Genomic DNA, 16,269 nt, shown 5'->3' on the forward strand with positions numbered 1-16,269 from the left:
AGTTCAAAATAATGAATGATTAGTTCTTAGTGGCTTGTTTTGCAGATCTATTGTATTATATAAAATATCATTATTATAAAAAGTGATCCTTAATAAAATTTTTTAAAATATAGTTTTTTGAAAATGATATATAACACCATTTCTTAGCCAATTGTCAAAAAAACTCTATCTAAATACTTAGAGTTTTTTTGACAATCCACACAAAAAAAAGTGATAGAGGTAAAGAATGAAGCTAAGCGTATCTTTTTAGGTAGAAAGGATAGTGACCTTTAGAACAGATTTTTGGACGCAAGAAAAAAATCTGTTTTTAGGTTGTTCAGAAGGCTGTTCCAAGAAAAAAATATACTGGTAGTTTTAATGGAATTAACTTGTTTAGTTGTCTATTATAGTGGGATAGGTAAAATGACTGATAATGTCCTAGCAATGATAACTAGTCTGTTAAGAACTATGATATTCTTGCAAAGTAAAGCTTTCTAATTTTGAATTTTGAAAGAGGTTAATACAATATGAGTGAATTTTTAACATTCTTAACCAAAATATATAATAAAATCTGAATGAAAAATCACAGCAAGCTTAAAAACTTTAGTACAAACATACTTGCATGCCAAGAAGACGCTGCACATCAGCAAGCTCCAAGTAAACTGCTACACGATTACTTGAAGAAATATAATAATTCACTTTTGTACCAGCAGGAGCTAAGATTAATTGATGAGAAGAAGATCATTTTAAAAATAATATATAGGTAACCAGGTACCAATATTTGTTTAAAGAAGAATTTATCTTAATTACAACAAAAAAAATTCAAACGCACCTGGTTTCTTTACTCCTGGAATATTCATGGCCAAGACTAATGTTTTTAAAGCCTCTTCCAAATTATTTTGTTTTTTTAATATTTTAGCTTTGATGATATGATATATTGGGCTACTTTTCACTTCAAAGTTAAAACTGAGTCCATTCTCAAGCGAAGCTTCACAAGCAGGATAGTTGTTACTTTGTAAATAAATCTAAAAGATTCCTAAGCATAAAGTGGGAAGTACAGTTGAAGTGGTTCAAAAAAAAACAAACTGATATAACAGGAAATATTTTTGAAAAGTGGTTCGGTAGACATGCTATGTTTTTTACAAGTTTACAAGTTCATTACTTTTTTATTAATTGTTTATCAAGTGCATATTAAAAAAAAACATATTAATAGAGTAGAACTGTATAATAGCTGTACAGGTGTCAACCAAAATTTGGACCAACCAATTCAAGAGAGATGAAAAATTTGTTTAGATTATATACAAACTTAAAAGAAAATTTTAAAAGAACTCTCCTTTTAATAAGATAAAATTTAAACATAATTTAAGATTGCATAAAAAAACTAATGCTAACTTAGAAAACTATAACATAATTGTCAACCTTGTAGGACCTTCTAGTAATTATTATTATGCCAATTATCATATCAATAACAACTATGATTGCAATTACAGTTATGGAATTAGTAATTGTGGCAGTTATAACCACTATAGAGGAAAAAAACAACCTTACAGTGTTAGTATTTGTTAGACATTTATAAGTATTATGTTTAATTGTAATATTATCATATGTAAAATTTGACTTTAAATGTCAGATGAGTATCAAACTTATCACAACAATTCAGAGATTAAAAATCCTACCACCATTTTCCAAAGATGTAATTGTTCAATTTAGATTGAGGCAAAAAAAAAAGCGCAAGCAATACCTGTGCCAATAGAATGTGTGCATTTACAAAAGTGGAGTCACGTTCTAAGCATTTCTGGAGCATCAACTTTGCATAATCAGTATCTCCTTAGAAAGAAAGCAACAACAACAACAACAATGTTAATAAGGTAAAACACAAGCATAAAAAAGTTTCGCAAAAAAAAGCACATGAAATAAAAGATGATAAAAAAAAAAAAAGATTCAGAAAAACTACCTGATATATATTTGACATTTGCCAATGCATAAAGAGCTTGTATAAGGCCTGGAACAGTTTTTACAATAGGATCCAAAATCAATGAACACTTTTTCAAAATTGGATTATTCATGTGTGATCTCCCAGAAGGCTGAGCATATAAACATTTAAAATAGCTACATAAAAAATGTATAAACACTCTTCTTAATAAAATTTTAAAAAATCAACTACCTCTGATGGAGCATACATTTGAAGCAATTCAACAATCTGTAGAAGAAAGTCTGGATTTAGTAATTCAAAGTACTTTGTGCCAAGAGGTAATCCCTGTAATCAAAACATAAAAAAAATCAATCTATTACAGAATTATTATTACACAATGGTAATTTTGATATATGTATATGTATGTTACATATATATACATAATAACAGAATTATGGTAAATTGAAATGTAAGAATTGACTCTTCATGACTTGACTTAAGTTTGAATTAGTTAATAAACTTTTTTTATTCAATTTCAGTTTATTTTCATCATACGAAAGTATTATAAAAACTTTTTTTCTATAAAAAAAAAAAGTTAAAGAAATAGAATTTCTTATGAAGAAAATGAAAAGTTTTTTAATATGTAGCACCAATTTTTTTTGAAGAAAGAGTTTGAAGGCTATCAAAAGCTTATCTTTTTTTATTTTAGGATAAAAACCAAAACATATTATAACATGGCATATACAAATAAACAACTACTTGTACAACAGGTTGCTAATATTACTCAAAGCAGAAACAAATCGGCAACACATTACTTGTTAATGTATTGTTAAGGAATAATTGAACAAAGTTATATAGTTTTTAGAATCAGAGAAAAAAAAATATAGCTAGGTAGTCTCAAACAGAAATAAATAAAATACAAGGAAATGACATAAAAAACAGTACAAACAATTTGACTTAAATAAACTAAAACTTTGAAGAAAACCTTTTTTTCTCCCAGAAATTGAACTTTTAAACTTAAAATGATTAAAATGAATAAAAGAATAGATAATAAAAGTGTGAATAGTTTATTAAACATGTAACATTAACTTAAAAGATAACAAATAAAAATTTGATGATCGGAAAGTGTTTTAAAGTTAACAAAATGTGGAAAAAAAATTGAAACTCTTATGCCTTCCAATAACTGAGTTATATAAAATTAAAAGAACAGAATTCATTATCAAAAGTCTTAATAGAAACTAAAATCTAAACAAACCATACAGTCATTTAATGGAACATTTAGGAAAGATTCAGGAAAGATTCATTAATATTAAGAGTTCCTTAAGATAGTTAAAAAATTTAGGAGGTCCTGAATTAACTTAAGAATGAACAATAGTTGTTTACCGCTATTGCAGAAAAATGGCTTTCCATTGTTTCCTGCAAAAGTTGCAAAACTTCCTCTGCTGGTTTTCCTTTTTTCAAAGCTGTTAAAGCACTGAGATAAAGAATTTCCTGTATGAAGAAGAAGCTTTATGTATACTTTGAAACTCTACTTTAAAATAAAACAAAGCAACTTACAGGTAACTTAACAAAATAATTTACAGGCACTTTAACAAAGAAAATTACAGGCATCTTAAAAAATAACTTACAGGTGTTTTTCCAATTGAACTTTGTATTTCATTAAAAAACTCAAGTTGTTGTTCTGCTTCAGTCAGCTGATTTTCAAGTATTTGACACTGGATAATTCCTTTAAAATAAGAATTCCTTTTAAGAAAAATTAATAACAATATAAATTTACAAATACTGAAACATTACCCATATATACTTGATGCAGATTATTTCAGAAAACATTTAGGCAAAACCATTGTTTGGCATTATTTCAAATAAAGATTTAGATGTAAAAATTAAAATTTCATTTGCTTTTTAAGTAAATAGACATGAATAGAAGTATATGCTAAAGTAAAATTTTCACCAGTTAATGCCGAAACACTTGATTCATCAATCTTCATAGCTTGCCGATAAGCTTTCAAACTTTCACGAATATTACTTTGAAGCATAAATTGATAACCAGTCTAACAAAAAAAGACTGGAAATAATTTATCAAACATAATCATTAGATAACTAATAACACATATATGACTACATAACATATGAGCGTTATTAAAAAAAAAATTTTAAATGAACATAAAACTTTAATAATGTAAAAAATATGAATTATACATATATATGAAACTGAACATAAATGTGAACAATAAAAATATTTTTAAAAAGGATATTTTATATATAACTGGTCTATTTCTAGCTGATTCTAATTTGACTTAAAGTAGATTCCAATAGCTAGTACCAATCTTTTATTATCGAATACTTAATTATTTGTGTTTGAAGCTTCCTTTCTTGCTCCATTAAAACAAATTAAGTAAAGATATCTAGACTTACATTATACAAGAGATCAACAAACAAATCATACAAAAGATTAGAAAAAAAAAGGGGTTGGAGCCTTAACAATTTTTAGCTGATGTATAACTTTTAAATAATCCTTACCTCATTGAAGAAATCTGCATTTCTTGGTGACAAAGATCTTGCACGTTCAATCAGTGTAAGAGATTGCTGTAAGACATTCTTGTTTCTACCACACTAAAAGAGAAAGGGAAACATAAAAAATGTAGTAACATTTCTAAGATTTTGTAAAATACATTTGTGTGTTAAGTTAGCATTATTTTTATATATTTTAATTATTCTAAAGTGAAAATTCAACAAAGTGATCCATGGTGAGATTTTTTAAAATCCAGATATATCCCCTATATCACGTCATTAGCTGATAAATGACTTGTATATTTAATATTATTAAGATCAACATATACTTCATACATTTTTAAATTGATTCTTTGTAAATATCAACAAAGTGTGACTAATATCTTTTTAGAACACAACTGGTAAGTGTGATCTATGAAAACATGTACTTTTTGTTAGACAAACATTTTTAAAATACTGTCATTATCATTTGCTTCATCATAACATCTAATTATTATAATTTACAGATTTCTTGTTAGCTGTCTAATAGGAAAACTATAAAAAGAGAGGATTTTTAAGTATGAACCAAAAACACAGGGTTAAAAATCCTAATCATATTGTAAAAGACAGATTCTTTGTTGGAATCACTCTTGGGAGGAAAGAGAAGAACCAGAATCCTCTTCATCGAACATCTTCACCTCCAAGATCTCTAAAAAACTGCTGATTGTTGGTGGCTAGCCCTCTTAAAAAAAACACTCTATTATCTGAAATTTCAAATAATGGAGTTTACCTTCTTTTTTTAATTCAAAAGATTATAGAAATTAAAGAGTCAAAAAATTATTGATCAAAGAAATCAAGAAAATAAGCAGACTTCATTGTCACTTTCTACAATCATAAATGGTAGGATTTATTTTGGCAATAATAAATGACAGGATTTAGCTTGACAAAAGATATTTTTAAAAAATGTTATATAAATCACTTAATTTTCATTTTATTTTATTTTATCTACTTGCATAGTTGAAATGATGTAACTAGATGTTTGGAATGTCCTAAGTTATTTTTAAGTTTTGAACAAATGAATTAATAAAAATAATTTATGTTAAGCAATTGACAAATAAGCTAATAAGCCCAGATTGAACCTGCAGCTGAGTCTGTATTGAAGTCATGGAGAAACTACACTTGGTATCTAGACCTTTCTTTAGTTGTGATGGTCTTGGATATTAATAATTTTGCACAGATTAAGGAGATATCTAAGGTTATTTTTATTACAAGAAAAAGGAAGAGAGAGTTAGGGCTAAAATAACTTAACTTCATGTTTAAAGGAGAAACCCCCCTCATTGACCAACTTCATCAAGAAGGAGAGCTAGACATTATCAAAAAGCAGTGTATCTGGATGGAATTAGTTGCAGCAATTTGCGTCCAAATTTCCCTCCTACATTAAGTTGCAGGAATTTACAAACTCAATTGATATTGTTAATGATTTCTCTGAATGTGTAATTAGCTTATTGAGCAGAACATGGGGAATGCTAAGAGAAAAGATAACCTCCAGAATCTACTTCAGGTCAAAAATGCTTGGAGGAAAGCAGCCTGTAGAATCAATGAGTCAGCTACTGCTTTACCTCCAAACTCTAAATCTCAACTACAGCAGAGATTGTAATGAGTAGACTATAAGATGTAATTTTTTAAATAAGATGATAAAATAAATAAATTTTTTAAAGCTCTTTTGATTTAAGATCTCCTACAATAACTACAACTTTTTATCTTTGTTTGAATTGAACAAATGTGTAATTATTTTCCATTCCATGTAACTTTCCGTATAGGCAAATATACAATAATGTCAGAGTTAATGTTATACAATAGACATCTTTGATCATTTCAAAGTTAGAATAAACAACATTGAATAATTTTCACTGTTAACCACCAATAAAAACCAAAAAGGGGTTACAATTTTGCTGGCAGTAATAGTAACTATTATTAAAAATATTAAAAACTAAAAATTTATTATATAACAATTGACCCTAAAAAAAATTACTATGAAAAAACATGGCCCAGACTAATGTACCCTCTACATTGAATCCATTATTTTAGTTTATAAAGACAGCAAGAATATTTATAATTTAACAAGGTAAGTTATTTTACTAGTAATCATATTTAAAATACTGCATTGTTTTACCTAAAACACAAAAAAAATCTTTATTATTAATAACATCATGTGAAAGAATGTTAAAAAATTAAAACAAGATTAAGCTGCTTTTAAAAAAACAACAGAGTAAAATATCATCAGTACCAAAATATCAAACTAAAAACATTTGCATTACCTTATGCTAAAAGAAAAAGACAATTATTTTTATTAGCTTTTCCTAAACTTAGATTATTTGCTGTTTACTTTAATATAAAACTTACCATCCGTGCATAAGTCTTTCCAAAAGAAGCATATAAAGATGCATTTTTTGGTTCTCTCCTATCTAATACTTGAATCAATCGAGTGATCTTTTCTACAGCCTAAAAATTTTAAACTTTGAATTTGTTATTTTTTGATTATATGCTGAGCAGAGCATTTAAGAAAAAATAAAACAACAAAAATTCAAAATTTACTTTAAGTAAATAAGTTCAAAAAATTAAAAACTAACATCATCATAATTAGAATGTTGGGAAATAAGCTCTAGGATTTTTAGATGCAAAGCTTCAATATTTTGACTATCCAAAGCAAATATTCTAATACAAAAAAGAAAAAGAAAATCAATATTAGAAAAGCCACTAATAAAGAATCAAGGTTACTACTAGGTTTAATAAAATTACTCTCCATATTGCCTTATGGCTCACTTTATTTTCAATAGGTTAGGAATTGAGTTTTAAAGTTTACTTATTTTTAACAAAATTTAAGGTCCAATTAATTAAGGTTTCCTTCAAAAATTATCAAAATAACCATTATATGATAAATTATTATTACATAGCTAATTTTTATTATCATCATTTATTTTCTGTTATAAGACTTTCACAAAGAGTAACACTATTTAAGCTCTTTTTAAGAGTAATACTCTTTGAGTTCTACTCTGGTTTATAACATTTAGAACATTATTTAAAAACATATTATGTAAGGGAAAAAAATTTTTTTTAAAGACAAACAGACTTGTTATTAAAATAAAAGCTTCATGGTTGAAATTAAAGGAGATGCAGATCTTTGTTACAAGTTGTATTAAACAACTGTACTGAATAAACGGAATAACCTATTTACCATAATATTAGAAATTAAAAAAAAAGGTCTTTAAGACTGAAAAATACTGTGAAAAATTTTTTGTGCACAACTTTTTCTTTGAGTTTAAAAGAAGTTTTATTACTTTGTTTATTCAATATAAACGCTCCTAAATTATGCTACTTAAAATCACCTATCAGATGTTTCCATAACTTGCTCCCAGTCTTGTAGAGCTAATTGTATCCTCATTTTTTCAACAAGTCCTGGGTAAAAGTCTGGATAAATAACAATCAGCTAAACATAAACAAAAACTTGCAATTCATCTTAAATGTTAAAATTATCATCATCATTACAAAAAATGTAGCAAACCTATGCTATAAGAGTACTACTACTACTATATATTAAATAAAATATAAAAGATAAAGAAGAAAAATATTAGTGATGTACCAGATATGGCTTCTTTCATTTATTATCTAATTGAATTTTTAAATGAAAACGCTATATTGGTGCACCACTATAGAATATACATCATAAGCAGTATGTATAAAGTAAATGTGTGAATTTAAACTATACTACTACAAATTTGTTGAAAAATGTGTAACATAAGTAAAAGATTAGTATTTGTTATATTTGTTACAATTCTTTTCAATAGAAAGACAAGGCATATTTAAACCAATAAAATTTAACAAACTATTCTTGATACCTGGTTCACTAATTCCAATGCCCCAGTGAAGTTATTTTTCATCTTCAGATATTCCATCTACAAATGAATGGCAAGTTATTGCCTTTTTGAAAGTGAAAATGAAAATGAAAAGAAATTTTTTGATAACTTAATATTGTTAATATTTGATATTTTTTTATATTCAAAAATTTTTTTTACCATTTATTATTGTTAATATAATTTTTGTTTTAAAAAAATCTTATTATTGTCCATTACTTTTAGTACATTTTAAAATACTTGTTAATATTTATAATTACTATTGTTTGTTAACTTAATTATATTTTTAAAAACTCTACTTGAATTGAACATTATGTAAAAAATAATGTTCTGCCTAGTTCCATCATTCATTCTCAATTCAACAACTTTGAATTTTACTATCCATGCAGATCAATTAATCTAATAATTCAATTAATTCAAACATTAAAATCTAAACAAACAACATATTCCAGTGAGTACAGTGATTAACTCTCAATTTATCTGTAAACTGCCATAGAACAAAAACTATGAGATACCCTCAACTAGTTTGTTTTAAAAATTTAGTTGCATCAGACATTGGAACAAATCATTTTAAAATAATTTACTCAGAAATGCTTTTACAGCAATCATGGCTTCCTTTTAATTAGATTTATGTAACAAAAGACTATCAATAGATTAACTTTTCAATACAAGAAATTGATCTAACTGTAAGTAATTAATCAATTACTGCTCTCTGTAAACTGGCAGTTGAGAGTTTTACAATACAACATATCTTCACAACAGGGTTATTTTGTTTGGTTTGTTGCAAAAAAATACCTATTGATTTTAGATTGAGTAATGACACAGTTTGTAATTTTTATATTGGGCTCTACATCTATTTGAAAATTCTTTAAAAAAACCTTTGGATACTTGAGATAAGTTTTTGTTTATAAATCTTTTTATCCACAAGCATTTTACTCATTTATGTATACATATGCATTTCAAAAAATCAAGTGTTATAGCACAATTAATATTTTAATATTTTAACTGAACAGTCATGTAAAAGAAAATTTTCATTACTGGTCCGCAGAAGACCCCAAAGAGAAAAATGAACAGCCACATCACAGTACTAAGGCCACAATATCTACCAACCTTTATTTCTATGAAGATTGTAGAGGTTGAACACTAACTGTGAACACAGAGAAATTCTGTAAGATGATTTCAAGTATTTTTAAGTCCATCTTTACAATAGCTTCATGGCTTCAATAAAAGAACATGGTTTTATCAAGATGGCACCACTTATCACACATCGAATGATTCAATTAAAGCTGTAAAGGAGGTATTCTCCAATAAGCTGATTTCATGAAGAAATGATGTTAACTGGCACAACACAGTTTATCTCTTAATCTTCTGGACTTTTTTTTATTGGGATTTTTTAAAGAGAGGATATATGAAAGTAAGCTGAGGGCATTAACTCAAATAAAGTAGAATATGAAAAAATGACTTTAATCTCAGGCTTTCCACTAATGGGTACTAAGTAATCTTCACTCAAGACAAGGAGAGTGCCAGAAACATAATGGACCCCATTTAAGTAATGATTTTTAGTAAATAATTTTCAAATAATTATAGATTAAAAACAAAACATTTGTATAACAATTCTCATTTTTAAATCATATTATTTTTAAACTGAACCCAATTTTTCTGGACCTTGTGTAATGAAGTTTTTTTACTAGTTTTTACTCATACTTCTCTAAGTAAAACTATTTTTAGCAAACTTTATCTTCATAAATACACATCTGTAAAATGTTGAAAATATAAAGATCTCTATATATTGCTAAATATTTGTTCAATGTTAAAAATAAAACCTAAATATTGAAACTATTTTTTTCTTTTTAATCCAGCTTTTTTGAAAATGAAATCAAGTTAAGATAAATTGCACAAAAGACAAAGGCTTAAGATGAAACAATAAACTAAAAAAATTGAAATGAAATACCTTTCCAAGCAAAGCATCTATTTCTTTTACTGAACTGCAATAAAATAATAATAGATTTTCTTTTTTTTTTCAAACAATAACACAAGAAGCACAATTCATAACAGGCCAACAGAAATTTACAAGAATAGAAGAACAGTGTCCTTACCCACTCAATGCTTCATCAAAGTACTTCAAAGATTTTTTTACATATTGTTCCTTTGAACTTCGCATATCAATCCAACCTTTAAGAACCATTCCCTGATACAAAAATGAAACTGATTGACATTTTGCCAGACAAAACAACTTATTTTTTTTGCTGTTTCATCACTATTATTATATTTACTATTATTACTGTTAAAAATATTTATACAGAATATATAAACTTCTGCATGAAATAACTTAACACTTCTAACAATCTTTGTCCTGTGTAAAAAATAATAACCATAAGCTACTTAATTCAAAATGCTATACAATTTGAATAACTTCATTGTAAGTTATTAGTCTTTTAAGATTTTAAACTTGCATACCTATATTTGATAACTTTAAAAAACAAAAACTGAAGTAAAACATTTACAGTCATATTAGGTATAATGTACACAGTTTCAGAATGAACCCTGCAAAAGGAAAATCAATTTTAAATTTTTGAATTTCAGACTTTCTCTTCAAAAGATTTTCTGCTGTTTTTTCATCTTTCAAACTCTTTTACTTTACAGAATTTTAAAAAAGTTTAAAATCTTTTGTAGAAATGCCCTGAATTGTTCCAGATTTTAATCTACATTACGAATCATTCAAGACATTAAAAAATGTTTTACCAAACTGCATCAATTTCTTTGATTTAAACAAATTTGTAAAACTCATACTCATACAAACAAATTTGTAAAACTCATTTCCTTTTTTCCTTTTATTTTCTAGGTTGTAATTTAATTACTAGTACTATACATACATACTAAGCCAGCATTAAATTATATGAGGCTTAAAGCTAAATACATTTATGTCAAAATAATCAATTCATTTCCATTGAATTAGTCATCAAAAGACAACTTAGGAAGAAGTTTTTAGCAACTTTCAAATTAAATTTAGATTAAAAATGGCATTTCAAGCACAAGTGAAAGAGTTAAAGAAGAGACAAAACTATTGTTATGATCCTTTCCAACACCATTAGAAAAAAGAATATAAAACCTTAAGGGTAGTTACTAGTTGGCAGGTAGCTATGTATCCCTCAAAACTTATGGCTGGAGCAAAATTATGTGATACTTGCCGAAAGAGGATCACTGGCTTCCCTTCTGAAATAGGATTATGTGATGATGAAAATTCTGCAAATTGTAATACAGAGTCAGAATCTCAAGGCAGTTCTAGATCTCAAGATATTTGTAGTGACAAGGGAGATGAAAATTATCAGTGCCAAGAAGTAGAAATTTCAACTTTTTAATAAATCCTTGTCGTTATTGGGTGAGTCACCCTTGGATAAACGCAAATTACAAGCTGTTAAAAGTTATATTCCGGAGAAAAAGAAAAAGCTTAAAAAACTTGTAAAAAGGAAGTTAGACCTTTTATCTCCTAATTCAGATGCTATTGCCATTGATACTTCAGAGGATGATGAATACGAAGCAACTAAAAAAAAAGTTTCCAACAGATGTGCTGATGACATTGTTAAAGTGCTCCAGGATAAGTATAAATCAACACAAAGTAAGAGTGAAAAGATCATGATTTTGGCAATATTTGTTGCTCAATAGAGTAATCAAAAAGTGATGAGAGAATTCAATTGTTTGCATCGACTTGTATCTCAAGCAAAAGAAGTTTTAATAACCAAAGGTGTTTTATCAACTCCTAACCCAAAAAAAGGGAAATCACTACCTGTACATGTGAAAGATATGGTAAAAGAGTTTTATTACTCTGACACTGTTAGCTGTGTAATGCCTGGAAAAAAGATTTTCTATCTGTTATGGAAAATGGGGAAAGAAAACATATTCAGAAAAGATAACTTTTAAGTAATTTGAAGGAAGTTTATCAGTTATTTTCAGAAAAGTATCCAAATATCAGAAATGGGTTTTCGAAGTTTGCAGAGCTACGTCAAAAAGAATGTGTCTTTGCAGGAGCAAGTGGTACTCACTGTGTATGTGTATGTACCATTCATCAAAATGTAAAGCTCATGATAGTCGGATCACATATGGATGATTTACAACTAGAAGATGAACTAGAAACCCCTATTAAGAACTACAAACATGCTTTGGCTAAAATCCAATGCAATTCTTCCTTGCCAGCATGTCCTCTAGGCGAGAGTAAAAATTGCTCTGGAGTTGCTATGCTAAAGGAGTGGCTGTTGCAATGATTTGAAATTAAAGAAGTTGAAGAAATTGAGTATAAACAGTGGGCTACAACAGATAGGTCCCAGCTTCAAACCTTTATACAGTCCACTGATGAATTTATTGAAAGATTTTTAGGGAGCTTGAAAACACTTACCAGACATGATTTTATTGCTCAAGAGCATGCTAAATATTTAGACTGGAAGAAAAACAATTTATCCGATGGAGAATTTCTGGTTATTGGTGATTTTTCAGAAAATTATGCATTTATCATACAAGATGCAGCACAGAGATATCATTGAACAAATAGTCAAGCAACTTTACATCCTTTTGTTTTTTATTATAAATATGAAGGAAATTTATTTCATGGAAGTTATGTGCTGCTTTTGGAATGTAATACTCATGACACAATTGCAGTTCACCTTTTTCAGTGTAAACTAATTAAATTTGAGGTATTAAAAATAACATATTTTAGTGGTGGCTGTGCAGCACAATACAAAAACTGCAAGAATTTAATAAATCTGTGCTATCACAAAGAGGACTTTGGTATTCCAGCCAAATGGTATTTCTTTGCCACAAGTCATGGTAAGGGCCCTTGTGATGGAGTTGGAGGAACTGTTAAACGTGAAGCGGCAAAAGCAAGCTTACAACGTCCATACCATGACTAAATAATGACCACTTACCAATTATATACTTTTGCTAAAGAAAATATCCATGGAATTTCCTTTGAATACCTCACTGCAAATGATTGGCAAATCGAATCCACAATATTGAATGGAAGATTTTCGAATGCTAAAACGATTCCTGGTACCCAAAAACTTTATTGCTTTAAACCATTATCCACAAATGAACATCAAGTACAAGATTATAGTGCCAATTCTGTGTCTAGAATTGAAAAAAGTACGTCACAGAAAGTTAGCCAGCTCAACTTCAGTTCAATTACTGGTTACATGGTTGTAGAGTATGATGAACATTGGTGGATAGGTTGTGTGTTGGAGAGCAATCCAGAAAAAAGAGAAGTAACCACGAACTTTCTTCACCCTCATGGTCCAAGTCAACTTTTCTCCTTCAGAGATCCTCCAGATTTTTTTTTTTTCCCATTGATTTGAATGATCTTTTGCTAGCAGTCAAACCCAAAACTACAACTGGTCAGTCATACTTCATTACTTCTAAAGAGTCTCAAAGAGCAACCAAAGCACTTAACTTGCATCATCATTAACTATTACAGCTTTTTTAAATTATTATTAGCAAATACAGTGTCTCAAAAAATTATCCGACCAAACATTTTTTAAAATATTTTTCCTAAAAAAAGTGCTGTATTTTCATAAATTTAGACTTTTTTGGTAAACTCAAGATTAATGAAAATAAAAGAACATGTTTTTAAATAGATTTTATTTATTTTAATGTAAAATATGAATCACAAGGTTTTCAGTCTTAAAATAAAGGAGCTTAGGTCGTTTTTTTATTGTCAAAAAAATATTCGACCAAACACATTATTTGTTTCATAACAAATTATTATGTAACAAAACAATTATTTTAATACTTTGTTGGGCCTCCCTTTGCTTGGATTACAGCTTCTAGACGTCTAGGCATTGATTCAACTAAAGTTTTGTTTCTTCTGGTTGAATCTTTTCCCAGGCTTCTTTAATTGCCACTTTGAGGTTATCTTTTTTGGAAAATGACCGATCTCCAATTTTTCGGTCTAAAATTTCCCACAAATGTTCATTTGGATTAAGGTCCGGTGATTGTGCGGGCCATTCCAAGACCTCAACATTATTTTCAGCAAACCACTCCTTGGTTTTAGTGGCACTATGCTTGAGATCGTTATATTGCTGAAATGTAAAATCAGATCCTAGCCGAAGTTTTCGAGCAGATGACTTCAAATTTTGCTTTAATATGTTTCTGTATTGCACCTGATCCATTAAAGTATCAATAAATTGGAGTTTTCCGACACCCTTCCAAGCCATTGAACCCCATACCATCACGTTACCGCCGCCATACTTGACAGTTCCTCTCACGCAGCTTAATTGGTAGGCTTCTCCGGCTTTTCTCCAAACTTTATGGGCTTCATCAGATGACTTTAAGTTGAATTTCGATTCGTCGCTCCACAGGATCTTTTTCCAGAAACTTAACGACATGTTTTTGAACTTCTTAGCAAACTCCAATCTTCTTTTCATGTGTTTCTTACTCAAATATGGTTTATTACGCACAAGTCGTCCTTGAAATCCCTGGTCTCGGATACGATTTCTGATTGTCTGATGGGATAATTTGATTCCATAATTCTCTTCAGCTTGCTCAGCCAGTTTTCGAGCAGAAATGAAGCGATTTTTCTTGACTTGTATAATTAAGTTTCTATCAAAACTCTTAGAAGTCTTTTTTTTGCGACCCTGCCCTTCTTTTGTGGCTGTTGTTCCGATCAAATTATACTTCTTCATTATGTCGGATACTGTATTATGAGGAATTCCAGTCTCTTGCTGCACCTGACGATAGGTTTTACCCTGATTGACTAGATCAACAGCTAAATTTCTCTGAAAAACAGTCCAGTGACGTTTACCTCCCACCATTTTACTTAAAAAAACATGAAACCTTTTTTTTATACATAATTTTTTTTTTTACTACAAAAAAACAGTTTTTTGTTATGCAATTTCATTAATTGTATAAAAATTTGCTAAAATATTTCAACAAATTTTACATAAAACTAATTAAACTTACCTAAATATCGCTTGGTCGGATAATTTTTTTACAAGCCTATTCAATACTAAGTTTCTCTTAGGACAAATAATAAACCAACTGAAGCATGAATCAAAAAATATGAACGCTAAATAACATACTATTCCCAATAAAATTAAAATGACAGACAAAGTAAGTATCGCTATTCATTGTTTTTAGTATAATTTAGAGCGTAAACATTTTTTTTGGGAAAAACTTGTTTGGTCGGATAATTTTTTGAGACACTGTATGTATTGCAATGATAATAGTGCAAATATCATACTGCATTCAGTACTGCACTGCCATGTAGTTAAAACTGCTAAATAAGGCATTTTTGTTACTTTTCAACAATATATATATATATATATATATATATATATATATATATATATATATATATATATATATATATATATATATATATATTAGGGTGGTTTTTTTTTATATGGAAAAAAATTTTTTTTTTAATTTTAAATTGCACAACCTCTTATTTGGTGAGGTCTGATATAAAAAGTATATAGTTAAAATTTTTTTGAAAACTGAAAATGGGAAGTGGTCCCCCAAACCCTATTTTGGAACCCTAAATTGACCAAAACTTGTCTAATATCTTAATCTTGTAATTCTATTTTTATTTCATACAAAATACTGCTATAAATTGATCTAAAAAAAATAATATGAAGTATTAGAATGTTACAAAATAGATAGTTCACAGAAGACTGGAAAGTACAAACAAATTTAGATTTACCCCCTCAGCATTATTTACCAAAAATCGCTCCTAAATGCATATTTTGATTTCATTATTGAAATATGTAGGGAAAATAGGGGGGGGGTGTATCATATATATATATATATATATATATATGTTAAATTTCTATTATATTCTTTCTATTATAGTAAAAAAAGTATAAAAATATAACTTAAGAAGATGGCTGCTTCAGAGAAAACAACACGCTCAACTACAAATGTTTGGCTAGTTGGACATATTATCTCAACAATAGATGGGCCGAGTCAGTTGCCAACAAGTGGTGTTGCCCT

General features: G+C 28.2%; 1 protein-coding gene across 2 annotated transcripts in view; it reads right to left on the minus strand.

Annotated features, from left to right (window-relative positions):
* The window catches only part of LOC145189904 (tetratricopeptide repeat protein 21B-like), a 37,415-nt gene that overhangs the window by 16,380 nt on the left and 4,766 nt on the right, over positions 1 to 16,269 (minus strand). For both annotated transcript variants that reach the window (XR_016453238.1, XM_090090064.1), the window contains exons 4-18: positions 10,389 to 10,480; positions 10,244 to 10,277; positions 8,278 to 8,334; positions 7,768 to 7,868; positions 7,012 to 7,096; positions 6,785 to 6,883; positions 4,412 to 4,504; positions 3,843 to 3,942; positions 3,520 to 3,617; positions 3,275 to 3,382; positions 2,144 to 2,236; positions 1,934 to 2,063; positions 1,721 to 1,806; positions 812 to 1,004; positions 598 to 695 (exon numbers count right to left, since the gene is read on the minus strand). Coding sequence is in view for 1 of the 2 variants with exons in the window: in XM_090090064.1 (XP_089946190.1) it covers positions 598 to 695; positions 812 to 1,004; positions 1,721 to 1,806; positions 1,934 to 2,063; positions 2,144 to 2,236; positions 3,275 to 3,382; positions 3,520 to 3,617; positions 3,843 to 3,942; positions 4,412 to 4,504; positions 6,785 to 6,883; positions 7,012 to 7,096; positions 7,768 to 7,868; positions 8,278 to 8,334; positions 10,244 to 10,277; positions 10,389 to 10,480 (1,467 nt within the window). In the remaining variant the exon portion in view is untranslated. The remainder of the gene's footprint in view (positions 1 to 597; positions 696 to 811; positions 1,005 to 1,720; positions 1,807 to 1,933; positions 2,064 to 2,143; positions 2,237 to 3,274; positions 3,383 to 3,519; positions 3,618 to 3,842; positions 3,943 to 4,411; positions 4,505 to 6,784; positions 6,884 to 7,011; positions 7,097 to 7,767; positions 7,869 to 8,277; positions 8,335 to 10,243; positions 10,278 to 10,388; positions 10,481 to 16,269) is intronic.

This window comes from Hydra viridissima, unplaced genomic scaffold (genome assembly GCF_058129835.1).
Source record: "Hydra viridissima isolate aposymbiotic clone 2 unplaced genomic scaffold, HvirCarnegie_v1 scaffold_6, whole genome shotgun sequence".
Lineage (NCBI taxonomy): Eukaryota > Metazoa > Cnidaria > Hydrozoa > Anthoathecata > Hydridae > Hydra > Hydra viridissima.